This window comes from Tasmannia lanceolata, unplaced genomic scaffold, assembly GCF_043159265.1.
Source record: "Tasmannia lanceolata isolate RefF3 unplaced genomic scaffold, GAP_Taslan_0.1 ptg000006l, whole genome shotgun sequence".
NCBI classification, from domain to species: domain Eukaryota; kingdom Viridiplantae; phylum Streptophyta; class Magnoliopsida; order Canellales; family Winteraceae; genus Tasmannia; species Tasmannia lanceolata.
This window is the reverse complement of record NW_027518683.1, coordinates 9,406,840-9,422,101: the sequence shown is the minus strand read 5'-3', so window position 1 is coordinate 9,422,101 and position 15,262 is coordinate 9,406,840. Positions and strand designations below refer to the sequence as shown.

General features: G+C 40.8%; 1 protein-coding gene across 1 annotated transcript; it reads left to right on the top strand.

The window, feature by feature from the left end:
* Positions 1–4,877: 4,877 nt before the first annotated feature.
* LOC143878324 (putative leucine-rich repeat receptor-like serine/threonine-protein kinase At2g24130) lies at positions 4,878–8,868 on the top strand. The gene is made up of 2 exons (XM_077380624.1): positions 4,878–7,517; positions 8,355–8,868. The coding sequence occupies exons 1-2, from the start codon at positions 4,958–4,960 to the stop codon at positions 8,759–8,761; spliced, it is 2,967 nt and encodes a 988-aa protein (XP_077236739.1). The 5' UTR covers positions 4,878–4,957; the 3' UTR covers positions 8,762–8,868.
* The last annotated feature ends 6,394 nt before the right edge of the window (positions 8,869–15,262 follow it).

Sequence of the window (15,262 nt, the reverse complement as noted above, 5' to 3'; positions counted from 1 at the left end):
CTACAGAAACCAAATTTCCAATTGTCAACAAGATTATTCCCGTACCAACACTATGCTAGACCTAATATGTTTAGGTAGGGCTGCAACTCGAGCCGGGTTTTACCCGACCCGCATCGACCCGACCCGAAAATAGCTTGGGTCGGGTTCAAGTTTCATGGGTTTCGGGTCGAGCCGGGTTCAGCATTCAAAAGCCCGCATGAATCTCGGGTCGAGCCGGGTTTGAAGGGGCCCGACCCGACCCGACCCGAGTTACATAAGTTATAGTATGTACATTTTTTTCTATTGTTAGTTAAAAGTTAAAGGGATAATTACATTTACACCCCCTCTAGTTTCTGACACATCCACTTCCACCCCTATAGTTTAAAACGTGACAAATACACCCTTGTAGTTTCAATTTGTTTAAGGTAGACCCCCTCAGCTGAAGGTTCATCCATAGATTGAAGAGTTAGGATGATCTGATGGAGCTGATTTTTTGGGCACACCCTATCTAAGTCAGGACCCATCAAATGAACGCTTTGGATCATCCAAACAATGTGGGCCCACATTATTTGGATGATTTTTTGGTAGTGTTTGGATTCGGGTAGGAGTCCACATTATTTGGATGATCCAAAGCGTTCATTTGATGGGTCCTGACATAGATATGGTGTGCCCAAAAAATCAGCTCCATCGGATCATCCTAACCCTTCAATCTATGGACGAACCTTCAGCTGAGGGGGCAAACCTTAAACAAATTGAAACTACAGGGGTGTATTTGTCACGTTTTAAACTATAGGTGTAGAAGTGGATGTGTCAGAAACTAGAGGGGGTGTAAATGTAATTATCCCATAGTTAAAAGTGAAAACCCACGCACCCTGTTACTGTATGTGAGTGTAATTTCTGCTTCTATGAGTTGAGTTGATTCAAGTGTTTGATTCAGCATTGTTTGATTGTACTTACAACATTGTTTGATTACAGCATTGTTTGATTCAAGTGTGATGTGAGTGTAATTACATCATTGTTTGATTCAAGTGTAATGTGAGTGTAATTTCTGCTTCTATGAGTTGAGTTGCCTTGCCAAACAAGAATTTTCCTTAAAAATTTGCGTCAACGTGAAAAAACCCGACCCGACCCAAACCGACCCGAGATTTATCATGGGTAGGGCCGGGTTTGGGAATCGTGGGTTTTCCGAAAAAAAACCCGACCTGACCCGACCCGAGATATTTCTCGGGTAGGGTTGGGTTCTCCAAAACCCAACCCGCCCGACCCGAGTTGCAGCCCTATGTTTAGGCACCTAGACAGAGTTCATCTGGTCGTGACTTCAGCATATTTGCGTGGAGACAGTTTATCATATAGTTTTAATTGTTTGGAATAATAACAAAGTGGCCATAAAATGCGAAACTGAAGGGCAGCCTTGAAAATTCCAACCGCAAGGCACCCCTTTGTATCTACATCATTACCCATTTATAATGGCACTGAGAAATGAAAATTTGAAGGAATGATAAATGTGGTTGGATGACATGGATCCACTGGGGCCCTTGCATCTGCAAGGGCGCCCTTCAGTTTAGCATTCCTCTAGAAATAACTGCAAGAAATGAAATAAGACAAACCATTCCTCTATTTTCAGTATTTTGTCATTCATCTGTCTCAAGTCTTGAGTCTCCCTCTTCTCTTCCTTCTCTAACTGTTAGAAGTTTTAAACAAAATAATAAAAAGATTTGAAAAATCAAAGATGCTTTTTCTTTTTGTTTAAAAAAATTTGGAGGGAAGATTCAAATTATGTTTCCCTCTCTTGTTTTAAAGCAAAAGACTTTTGCATATGTGGGGACTTGAACCCAAGACCTTGGTGAGTGTGCTTGTGGTGTGTTTTCAAAACCAAAACCGTTTTTGTCTTTTAATGGTAATTAAGAGAGAAACGTTTATGTCTTTTAATGGTAATTAAGAGAGAAACGTTTTTGTCTTTTAATGGTGATTAAAAGAGAAACGTTTTTGTCTTTTAATGGTAATTAAGAGAGAAACATTTTTGTCTTTTAATGGTTATTAAAAGAGAAACATTTTTTGTCTTTTAATGGTGATTAAGAGAGAAACGTTTTTTGTAAACGTTTTGGTCTTTTAATGGTGATTAATTATCCTCCAACAGTCATATTCTCATCTATAAAAAGAAGAGAACAGCACCATTGGAGATATAATTTTTTACAGAAAAAACATCAAAGTTTCTGCTTGTCTTCTTCCTTTCCTCCGTTCTGATCTGAGCACAGTTCTACGGTGATTCTGGGTGGACCAGTCAGCAAGTGCACGTGGACTGGAGCCAACTTTGGCTGTTTTATCTTGGAGCATCGGTTCGCGAATCCCGGTTTGCACCGGTAGGGGGCAGATACGATTCTTAAGGAAAGTGACCAGTGGCACGACTCAGCCTTCTTCTTCTCGATCTATTTTACAGAAATGTTTTCTACAAAAGCTAAGTACTGATTTATTTACATTTCTAATTTTTGGATTCAATCAAGCCATATATCAGACCCTACTGGACAACATCTAATTTGTCCAACACTAACCATTGACTATAAGTCCCTGATCCGCTGTGTGGTTGCCACTACAAGTCGCCCTCTTTTGAGAATTTTAACAATGTACAACGTAAATAGGACCTACTAGGACACTCCAATGTAGGGTTCAATTTGAAATGGATTGTGACCGAGATATGGGAAATAGAATTCGAAGAGCATTCCGAATCCGATCTGATCAATACGGGATTTGAATGAATCGTAACTGAGACATCGGTGGATCTGTTGATACCCCTGCTAAGAAAGGGAACTTATATTTACACCCTCCCTATTTTGATTAGTACACCCACTCTTCACTTTAACGTTAATTTCAACTACTTTCATCCACCACAATCTATTCTAATCCATGAATCATTGCACTCAAAGAGTGGATATCCAGCAGATATTTAGCTTTTCATTGGGCCGATCGGGTCCAACTTTCATTAAGGCCCAATTCATTTTGGACTTACAGAAATGTTTTTTAGTTCAAAACTGATTATTGGACTCAAATTAAATAATGCAATTTTCAGTTCAATAATCAGTTTTAGATTCAAAATCAATTCTCAAATTCTAAAATGAACATGCCTAAATTTTTCGTTACCAAGTTCAGCCCATAAGAGAAATGCTAGTATTATTCGCCGACACAACCAAAGAGCATCCTTCATTGTCTCCTTTGGCATAGGCATTAGGCAACAGAGCCCATGTTGTGGAGGTATCAAATTATCAATGTGAGTCGTAATAGTTGTACTCTCTCTGAAAACACCCCCTCATGCATGGCCGCTAGCTTATTTATGAGTCGACCGTACATTTGGATTTTTAATATCAAGAGTCGTTTTGAACCTAGGACCTGCCGAGTGGCAATTGCTGTGATACTATATGAAAGCAACCAATTATTCCAAAAGCTTAGGCTTAAGCTGTTAGAGTTGTATACTTAAGCCGTATCAAGCAAGGATTATCGTTCAATGTACTTTAACTCCAGAAATGCCCAAGGAAGGACTTGAAACCAATACACTCTACCACTTCAATCACTTGATGATACTCTCACGCACTTTATCAACTCACTCTACTCAGACTCAATCGTCGAGTAGAGTTTTTGGGTTTTTAATCTATGTCGGTGCTCGATAGTAGTGCTTGCACATATTTTTTTTTAAAATCCAGTGGGGCCCATGTGTGTTTGACTGTCACAACCGTTCATTTGTTAGGCCCCGACTTAAATATGTCACGGACTCACGCCTAATAAATCTTATCCAGCGAATGATCCTAGTCTATTTTGTTTGTTTCCCATGAACGCATTGGCCATGGTTTTTCTCCTATTTAATATACTCCACTATTTCAAAAACAAAAAGAAAGAAAGATCCTAACCCTCCGATTTGTCAATGATGGCACTTTACAGAAACCTAATCAGATTATAAGGGTTAGGATCGTCCTATGGAGGTGACCATTGAATCATAGCCTATCTAAAGGGTAGGGATGCAACTTGGGTAAACTGGGCTCAATCCGATCCTGACGAGTTCAACCCGATTTTGGCTCGGGCGGGTTGGCATTTCCTCGGGTTGGGTTGGGTTGGGTTAGGGTTGGAAAAAGGTAACCCGATTTAATTTCGTGTTGGCTGAGGGTTGACGCTTTGGCAACCCGATCTCCATCCTCTAATTTTATCTTGATTTTCTTTGGGCTATTGTATTTGTCTATTTGACCCAAGATGAACCCGAACCAACCCGACTCAAGCCAACCCGATTTCGGGTTAGATAGATTGGGTTAGGGTTGAGAGATTTAGAGGCGGGTTGGGATAGGGTTGACTCAACCTAATCCAAACCGACGAGTTGCACCCCTACTTAAGGGCGAGCCCAACAAAGGAATGGCTTTGAATCATGGAACCAATGGGACCCACTCCACTTTTGAAGGAAAATGTGCAAGTACGTCCGGGCACCATATAATAATATCTCATATCATCATTACTCAAACCCCTAAACCACACATACCGACTAACCCACGATGGAAAATGACACAAATATCTCACGCCGACAAGGATACCTTCTAAAATTAGCAGGCAGTAATCCACTATTAAACTTAAACTAACACGCAATTAACAACTACATAGGCCACGCAATAGAAGACAAAAAGTAGGCCTGATGACATGGAAGGCATAAAATGCCTTTATAGCAAAAAATAAGGGTGACCAGAGTTTCACCGTCCTCTTCACACGTGTCAAAATGTCGTTTGAACACTTCCGCCCGCCCTTCTTTCCACCGGTCAAAAATCGTTCACGTCAACAGCAGTTAGGCAGCTCTGTAGCACACCTTCTCAACCCATCCCATGCCACTTTTCACCTCCTCATATCTTCTCCTTTTTTTACAATACAAACAAACAAGGTAGTGCAATTCCTACTACAATATTCTTTCTTCTTCTTCTTCTTCTTCTTCTTCTTTGTTGTGGATTTGAGAACAATGACAATGGGGTTTGGGCAATATGGGAGTAAGCTTATTTTTATTATCAATTCAATTGCAATACTTCATCTTGTTTATGTTGGTGGGATTGAAGGATATGATCAATTATCGAAAGACCGGAATTCTCTTATTTCCTTCAAGTTGGAAATCATCTCCGATCCTCAAAATGTGCTAGAGAATTGGAATTCTTCACATTCTCATGTGTGCAATTGGACGGGAATTACGTGCAACCATGCGAAAGTTCGAGTTGTTCAGCTCGATCTCAATGAAAGATCGCTCGAAGGAACGATTTCTCCGGCTTTATCAAATCTCTCCTTCTTGGTTGTGCTTGATTTATCCGGGAATTTCTTTAGAGGACGAATACCAGCTGAGCTTGGAGCGCTCTCCCACCTTAGGGAGCTCAGCTTTGGGTTCAATTTTCTTGAAGGGAACATTCCGGTTGAATTGGGTTCTCTACGCCGGTTGGTTTATCTGAATTTGGGAAGTAACCAGCTTGTGGGTCAGATTCCGTCCACACTCTTATGCAATAGCTCTTTGTTACAATATATCGATCTTTCAAATAATTCGCTAAGTGGGGAAATTCCTTTGGGGAGTCAGTGCAAGCTAAATGATTTGAGATATTTTCTATTGTGGTCTAATCAGTTGGTGGGTCAGATTCCTCCTTCTCTGTCTAATTCCTCTCAGCTCAAATGGATTGACTTGGAATCGAATTCGCTTACGGGAGAATTGCCGGTGGACATTGTGGATAAAATGCCACATTTGCAGTTCCTTTATTTGTCTTATAACAATTTTGGAAGTCATAATGGTAACACTAATCTCGGTCCTTTTTTCAGTTCTCTAGTGAATTGTTCCCATTTGCAAGAACTTGAATTAGCAGGAAATAATCTCTGCGGTGAAATGTCTTCTTTAATTGGGCACCTCTCTACTAGTCTTCAACAAATTCATCTAGGAGAAAATCTCTTCTATGGTTCCATTCCTCCAAGCATATCAAATCTTGCTAATCTCACCCTATTAAACTTATCAAGTAATCTCTTGAATGGATGCATTCCATTGGAAATAGGTCTGATGGGGAGGCTAGAGAGGGTCTATTTATCTAGTAACTTGCTATCCGGCGAAATTCCAGCTACTTTTGGCCACATTCCTCATTTGGGCCTTCTTGATTTGTCAAAAAACTGGCTCTCCGGTAGGATTCCGGATACTCTATCTAATCTTTCTCAGCTAAGAAGACTCTTGCTTTCTGAAAACCATCTCTCAGGGACAATACCACCAAGCTTAGGGAATTGCATAAACTTGGAAATTTTAGACCTTTCTCATAATAGACTATCAGGAATGATTCCCAATGAAGTAGCAGGATTGAGGAGCTTGAAATTGTATTTAAATTTGTCTAGCAATCTCTTGGACGGGCCTTTGCCTTTAGTACTTAGTAAGATGGATATGGTACTAGCCATTGATTTATCACTGAACAACCTCTCTGGCACAATCCCTCCCCAGATTGGAAGCTGTGTTGCACTAGAGTACCTTAATCTTTCTCAAAATATCCTACAAGGCCCTCTCCCAATTTCCATTGGTAGCTTGCTTTATATTCAAGTTCTTGATTTGTCTTTGAATAGATTGAATGGACAAATACCAGAATCCTTCCAAGTATCATCATCTCTCAAACAATTGAACTTCTCTTTCAATAACTTCTCAGGATTTGTACCAAATCAGGGATTTTTTGCATCTCTATCAGTCGATTCTTTCACTGGAAACAATGCCCTATGTGGGTCGATCTCCGGCATGCCTTCATGTTACCAAAAAAGAACTCGCCGGTTCATAATTTTGCCGATTCTTCTCACATGTTTGGGCACTCCTTGTATTATATGTTTTCTCGGGTATCTGCGAGTATTGAAGTCGAAACGAAGACGAAGATCGGTATCAAACTTTCAAGGTTCGGCATCGGAGGACGAAGATCAACAAGGACGGCTACCCAAATTTCCAAGAATCTCATATCAACAACTTGTAGAAGCCACTGGAGGTTTTGATGACTCTAGCTTAATTGGGTCAAGTATGTTTGGGCATGTCTACGAGGGAACTCTCCCAAACAATACAAGAATTGCAGTGAAAGTATTGGATTCAACTAGGGGTGGAGAGGTCATGGGGAGCTTTAAGAGAGAATGCCAAGTACTAAAGAGGACTAGGCACAGGAACCTGATAAGGATCATAACAGCTTGTAGTAGACCTGATTTTAAGGCTCTTGTTCTTCCTTTGATGTCCAATGGAAGCTTGGAGAGCCATCTTTATCCAATCAGTGATTCGGGCCCCACATTGAGCTTGATTCAACTGGTGAACATTTGTAGCGATGTAGCTGAAGGTCTGGCATACTTGCACCACCATTCTCCTGTTAAGGTTATACATTGTGATTTGAAGCCAAGCAACATTCTTCTTGATGATGACATGACCGCGTTGGTATCGGACTTTGGGATTGCGAGGCTGGTGATGGGTAGCAATGATGAATCTGATGCCTCTTCGGCTAATTCGACCACCAGATTGTTATGTGGCTCAATCGGTTATATTGCGCCTGGTACGTAAATTTCATTCTTTATATGTTTGTGTAATCAAGATATTATTGATCTAGTGATCATCTTGAGGTGATAGATGTGGTCCTAATCAAGATCTTGATCAAGGGCTAAGATCATCTGATCAAGGTGGGGCTTAGAACAATGGGCTGGGCCAATTTTTGTTGCCAGATCAACGGAATCAATTATATATCCACGTGGCCCACCTGGGACCGAAGGGTGACCATTAGGAAAATCTCTAACAATCGTCATCTTTTTTTCTTTTTTCTTTTTATGGTTAAGCTAGGGTTAGGTCATCTTGACTATTGTACGTGTGGACGTGCAAGTTGCTCATCCATAATCCAAATTGTGGGGCCCGCCATGAATTGGATATGGAAAAGTTATATATTCGCCCCATTTTCTTCCCCGGAACACCACTAGTGTATTTATGACTAGGAAATTATATGTTCTCATTCTTTCTTCCCCCGGCCATCCCCTTCTAATGGAAAAATGTAGTCATAATTATCCTAGAAGGTGGTGGCCCAGGAAGAGAAGGGGGTGAGTATACATTTCCTTCGTTAATGTCCCAACAAATTCCCGTGCCAGTTTATGTGGCTCTTGTCTTTCTACAGCCGAAAACTACCCAAACTTTCCCCACTTTGAGAGAAATTTCTAAAATAAGCACGGGTGCGCCTTACGCATGCCCCCACTATTTTGTTTTTTTTTTAACTTTTTATGACCCCGCTACCTGCGCATGGATATGCACCGAAGTTCAAATGCACACTACACAAAGTGCACAGTAGAGTAGGAGGGCCCACCTCATTTGTACCTAAGTAAACCTTTGATTTCATGAATGAATGCAGAGTATGGGATGGGAAGGCGAACTTCAACACAAGGAGATGTCTACAGCTTTGGGGTTCTTCTCTTAGAAATCGTCACCGGAAAACGGCCGACCGACGTCATTTTTCAGGCGGGTTCCAGCTTGCACGAATGGGTTAAGAGTCACTACCCTCACAAACTCGAACCCATCATCGAAGAAGCCTTGCGGAGGCTCGTGTCATCGGAGGCTGCACCTTATTCCGGTGAGGTGTTGAGAGAGCTCATTGCAGAGTTGATCGATCTTGGTCTTATGTGCACACAATATTCTCCTATGACAAGGCCCACCATGATCGATGTGGCCCATGAGATGGGTCAGTTGAAAATTCATCTCTCTAAGGATGCAGCCCTAACCATTGATGTTCCTTCAAGATCAGGTTCTTCTCTACGATAGAAAGGATATGGAAAGAAAGGTTTGTTTAGTTATGGGTGGCGTGGTTATTTCATTCTTTAGTTGATTTGGTGGTCGATTAGTCCACTATTGATGTTTTTTCTAACTTATTAAGGTGTGTAAAGCTCTCTCTCTCTCTCTCTCTCTCTCTCTCCATTAAAAGAGAAGTCGTAGTCAGGCACACTCTTTCTAAATTAAATACAGAGATCCAAGCTGGTAGTCACTCTCATTACAAACACTAATGTGGTGCAATGCATCTCTCTCTCTCTCTCTCTCTCTCTCTCTCTCTATAGTAGAGAAGTTGTCACAATCGCTATTTCTACATTAAGTAGTCACTCTCAATGCGGAAAGAGTCGCTTAATAAACAAAGAAAAAGGCACACGCTATGCTCAAACATTATTCATCTGAAAAAATACACGTTTTTATGTCTATTATTATCATGTAAAAATAAAGCTGGAGCTTAAACATATATAAGGAAGATATTTAAGTTCTAGAGGGAAATTTGTATGTATAAGATATTTAACAGCAAAAAAAGTTAACATGTATAAGGTATTGAAGAACTATAAAGAAATTTAAATTTATAAAGTATTAATAGTTAATGGAAATTTAACTTTTATAGGGTTTTAAATAATATCTGGGCAACTGAAGTTTTGCCATTATACAGTGTCTTGGCGATTTAACTGGGTATAGCTCACCCCTAAAAGCTAGCCATTAGAGAGAGGGTACCCATTCCCTTATAACCCATCCTCATCCATTTCACTTATCTGATGTGGGACTATATGCTTTTGCGTGGAACCCCAACAATCTCCCCCTCCACGTGGAAGCAACGTGGACAATCTCGCCTAGTGGCGGAGCCAGGATTTATACATAAGGGGGGCAGGCGTCAAGTTTTAAAGGGGGCTGGGCCCATTTGAGTTGGGCCTATTAAGGAGTTTGGCCCAACTCAATAATGGTAGCTAACCCCATTAGTCCCTGATCTTGCCCCTCCACGTCGAGGCAACATGGGAACCACGAGATACTACACCGGGGTTTCCAAAATCTTCCCTGAGGGACATTTCCGTCCTTGGAGGCAAACCAAGGTTACCACGCCCTGAGGGAGCTCTGATACCATTTGTCAGGGGTTTAACAGGGTAGAACTCACCCCTAAAGGCTATCCATTAGAGGGAAGGTGCCAATTCACTTATAACCCATTCCCATCCATTTCACTTATCTGACGTGCGACTATTTGCTTTTGCGTGGAACCCCAACATACAGTCATGCAAAAAATATGTAAAAAAATACAGAGTTTTAAGACAAATTTTTGTGGGGAACCCAATATTCTGGCATACATGGTTTTAGTTCCTGATGGATCGAGGTTCGATCCCAGCCTACCTACCAAAATGGACATGGTTTTAGTTCCATGCCTCAAGGACATTCGATATATAAGATCATTGATTACCCAATATCATCAGCTTAGCTTTCTTGGCAAGTACCAAAAGACGCCTTATTGATCAAGGTTCTAGGATCATTCAATTATCGTGGGGCCTATGGTAACCTTTTTATATTTTTTATGATTGCTGGAAAAAAAACACCGGCATTACAGACATAAGCACCCCCGGCTGACGAAACCCCAATTTTCCCTCATTTTTCCCATATCTGTAACTGCGAGCCCCCCTTTTCACATTCATGCGGGCGTTATAAACAAAACTCTCACATTGGTGCATTGTGAGTCTTGTCAATTTCATGGTTCATTGGTCTATTTGAGGTTTAGTACATCAAGACTGATGAAAAGTTGATATGGGGCCTTATTAAAACGGTCATTTAATTTGACGCTACATAATTTCAACCATGTATCTGTGGTATAGACTATTTCAATCGTTCATGAAGAATTCACCAACGTGCTATGCATTGTAGAAGGCATTAGGTTCCTTCCTGAGGTAGAAGAAATCACAAAGCTGAAACAATAGGATTAGAGACCCACTGTTTAGTACGTTGTTTTTTTTTTTTTTTTTGATGACGTAGGATGTCCCATGCCCTTTGGGAGTAGGACTAGTCCCTACGGATACACGCAATGCCCCACTCACCACGTGTATCAGGTAAGTTGAGGGCGGGATTCGAACACTCGTCAACAGGGAGCAAACCCGTGACTTTATGCCGAAGAGCAAACGCCGCGGTGGGTTTAGTAGTACGTTGTTTAGTATGTTGTTTTGTAGATAAACATCATGCTCTATGTAAAACCAGAGTTCATTGGCAGGCTCCTATACACGGACTCCCCCACAGCAGAAGCACATAGACTTAGGTATGCCCGTGTCTGCGTGGAGGTGAGTGCAGATAAAATCCTCCAAGATAATATACAGAATTACAGATACATTCCCGACAGGAATCCATATACAACCAGCGGAATATGGTTTGGAACCTTCTTGCTGCTCTCTATGCAACGACTACAGCCATCGTACTGAAAATTGTAAATCCAACTCAGAGTCGCGACCAAAGCCACCGAAACAGTAATGGAGACAAGTCATGAAGAAATCTTCCCCTATTAAAGATTATGAAACAAACTTTCAGCCCAACAAAACTGATCCTGGAATCAAGCACAGGAAGTGACATCAATTATGGTTTCTAACAACTTAGGCATACTTTTTTTTGGTGAGTAACTTAGGCATACTTAGCACCACAAATGGTGAAGAAGAGGGCTTTCAAAATCCAGAAGAGCCATCAATAGATCCCCACAGCATGGACACGAAAGAGGAAGCACGGGATTCGAATGCCTACTTGATCATCAGCAGCGAAGAAGGCACTTCTGAAGACGAGGAATTAGGAGAAGAAGAAAATCATTGGCATAGTCCTCAGACAATGAAGAAGATCCAACAGACACAGAATGTCCTACAGAAGCTCAAATGAAGAAAGCTGGAAAGAAGAAAGCTGGATCATGGGCGGATGAGCGTCACCTAATCAATTTGATCACAATTGAGCACGAAGACATTGACGAAGAGAGCCCATAATTAGAGGAATCAAATGAATCATGGTAGGAAGTTCCGAAGAATTGCCTAAGTCGCTCCCAAAGAGCCCAACATACTCCCATCAAACTTGCCGGTTACATAACTCACTTGTATTGAGCATTTCCCCGATTATATAACTCGAGTATTACTGTTAGTCTACCTGAGTTTTGGATCTCCATCTCTCATATGTTCCGAGTTTGGGTTAGCGTATTGTGCCCATAAATTTATCATATTTCTAGGTGTCCCCGCCAAACCCCAGCTTACCCATAAAAAAAATAGGGGAACCCTGGGGATCCATTCAAAAGCTTATAAATGGATTGCAAAAAAGAATTCTAGTCTAGGGCTCAATTCAGGCAAGCAAGATAGATCACCAACGAGGAATCGCATATCTAATATAATAAGAAGAACGGACCCAGCTTCAAAAGAAGGCGCTAACGCCCGCGTTGAAGCAAAATGCCTTCTTTTGAAGCATGGCCAAATAGCAAGTGGAGGGGAAGAAATCATGAATCTTGCCGATTTAAAACATCAAAAAGGCCTTTCTTTCCATATCATCCACCATGTGGTGTGCATTTCATATAGCTGTCAAAGTGGCCGAAATAACTTAGTGCAGCAGTTAGGCCCTATTTGTTTTGGATTTTTTAATTTTGAGTCCAATAATCAGTTTTGGACTCAAAATTGGTTCTCAAAATTCAAAACAAATAGGGCCTTAGCATTGCGTATGAATTTTGCGAAGAAGGCTAGAAGTTGGGTGTAAGAAGGGAACATGGCATTTATGGGTTTTTCCCCTTTTTCTGAGACGGTATGAAATATTTTTTAGAAAAAGAAAAAGAAATAATTAGGGGGAATAGATTTTCCCACAAGCATGGGCTCCCGCCCTATCAAATCCTTAACACGCAATTTTTGAAACCCTTGAGACTCAGTAGAATCAGGCTCCCGGCCCACCTCCTGGATTTTTCAAACAGAATTTTGGTAGTTCGGTTTAGAAAACAGTAGCTTGGCGTGTATTGGTGGTCTCATTAGTAATTCAGGGGTTATAACTAATTTGGCCTACTCAGGGCCTAGGCTTTGCTTGGGGGAGTCAAGCTTATGAACCAGAAATCTTCTAATTTACTTATAGTGGAAGGAGATTACCATAATGTGATCTCATGGATTAGGGGCTGATGTTTAATATCCTTAGAGATTTACCATTGCTATTGAAGAATTTTTGGATACGGTCGAGATGCATAAATAGTACCTTTCATCATATGCATAGATCAATAGTGAGGCGGATTTTTTTGTTTTTTTGGTAACGAAGGGTGTCCCCACCCCCTTCGGGGGTAGTACCATTTCCCTACGGATGCGCGCAATCACCCGGAAACCACGCGCATCGGATAAGCAAGGGGGGATTCGAATGCTCGTCACTAGGGAGCAAACCCATGACTTTACGCCAAAGAGCCACACCCTTCCGGGTTAGTGAGGCGGATATCTTGTCCGCTCCGGAGATGAGAAAGAGAATTTACAGTTGTGTAATTAATTGCTCCTTGATGTTGTTTGGAGATGCCCGTGCCAGCCCAACCGTGAAGGGGTCAGGGTTGTCTGTCAAATTTACCAACCTTGATATTTGATTCCCCCCCTCCAAAAAAAAAAAAATCTTGAAACTCCCTTAGCCTCAAGTCTCTCCTCCGTAGGGGTGCAACTCAGGTTGATTTTTGGAAATTCGGGTTGAGTTTCCACCTTAAAATTGCGTAGGGTTCGGATTGATTCCAATTCATTTTTTACCAAAAGCTCAACCTGACCCGACCCAAGTTGCACTACAGACACTTTCTAATATGTTCCTCTAGATCGATTCTGTCAAATCGACCTCTCGATGAGCCTTGATCTAGGAATTTTGTAGAAAATTAACAAAAGAACATATGAGTTCCTGTAGGATTTACTTGAGGGAAATCCTAAGCCTCCTAATCCTTGGCAGAAAGTTGAGATCAAAATATTATTATCAATAAACCTGAAATATATGCAAGGAAACAATCAGTACAGACCCCTACAATCATGCTAGACTCTCCTAAAGACTCTCAACAGACTCTTTATTCTCATGACTCTTTTATTACGTACGTGGCAACCCAACTCATATCAGTCGTGCCTTGACTCTATCCACTGCACCTAACAATTTTTCCACTCCAACAAGGATATGTACCAATCCTGGATTTCCATAACAGCAGGGACACGTATCACTTTCCCTCTCTCACCCCTTCACAAACTAATATTTCAAGGGAAAATTTTCATGGTTGCCAAACATGGGCTAAGAGTTTCACTTCAAACATTGGAAGCTCTAAATGGAACTCAATCTGACTGGATCCAGATGTCTCTCGTTGCTTATTTTCCTTGTTAATGGGCTGTTCGTCTGTACGAAAAAAAAATTCATGGAAAATTAATTAACCAGCATTTGGTAAACTTATTTCCCAAGGATTTGTTTTTTCAAAATTTCAAATCTGTTTGTAAAGAAAATTGCAAACCTACGGGAATATTTTTTTCGTGGAATTATTTTTCAAATTTTTTATCCCTAGATCCAATCACCCCCAAGATGTCCATTAGAAAACCAACAATCGGGCTCTTGGGATTATCTAATGAACACATTGTTAGGCTACAGTATCATCCTCCTCTTCTTTTGTTTCTTTTTTTTTGAAATGCAGTGCTCTATTACTAACCCGAACGATTTGTAACGTGATTAATCTTCTGAAAATCTCGACATTGCTCCCGTTGAACTCTTTAGTCGACTTCCTCAAATGTTACAAATCTAGAAAGATCTTATGATAACAATGGAAATGAGATTTTGTGCAGGACTTTCCAAAAATCTTGTCTCTTCTTTTCTTTTTTCTCGCTCTCTTTCTTCTTCTCTTCGTCTTGCCATTGATCACCATTTTGTATGTCGTCATCAATAGTTTAGGTAGCTCCATTTTGAAACCGATCTTATCATATTGTTCATCAAAACTCCTTCGGTGTTCTTTTTTGGAATGATTTGGATGTTGACGTACGGATGGCTGCGGATGTGAATCTTTTCGATGGCGTTGTGACAGCTTGAGAGGAACGATGGACTCTTTGGCGACACTCTTTCTTTTGTGGCTTTTTCGCCTTTTTTGCTATCTGATTTTTTTCGCTCTTCTTCTTTTTTTCCCCTTCTCCTTTTTCTTCTTTTCTTTTGTCACATAAGCCTTCTCGACGTTGCTCCCGTTGAACTCTTCATTCAACTTCTTCAAACATGGGAGCTCTATCTTCACACCAAGCAATAATGCCAACTTGTTGAAATTGGCATTCATATAAGCTATATGCTTTTTCATCTCTCTTATATCTTCATCCCATCGATCTATTATTTCTTCGATTTTCTTCCACATGATGACAGATCGTGCCGCTCTGATACCAAATATTACGAACTCGAATGATTCGTAACGTGATTGATCTTCTTAGAGGGAATATCAGCCTCTTGATCCACTTCGAGGGAAGGATCAGTCCTCTTTTGTGCAAAAGACACAATTCTAAAATACTTTCTTCATTA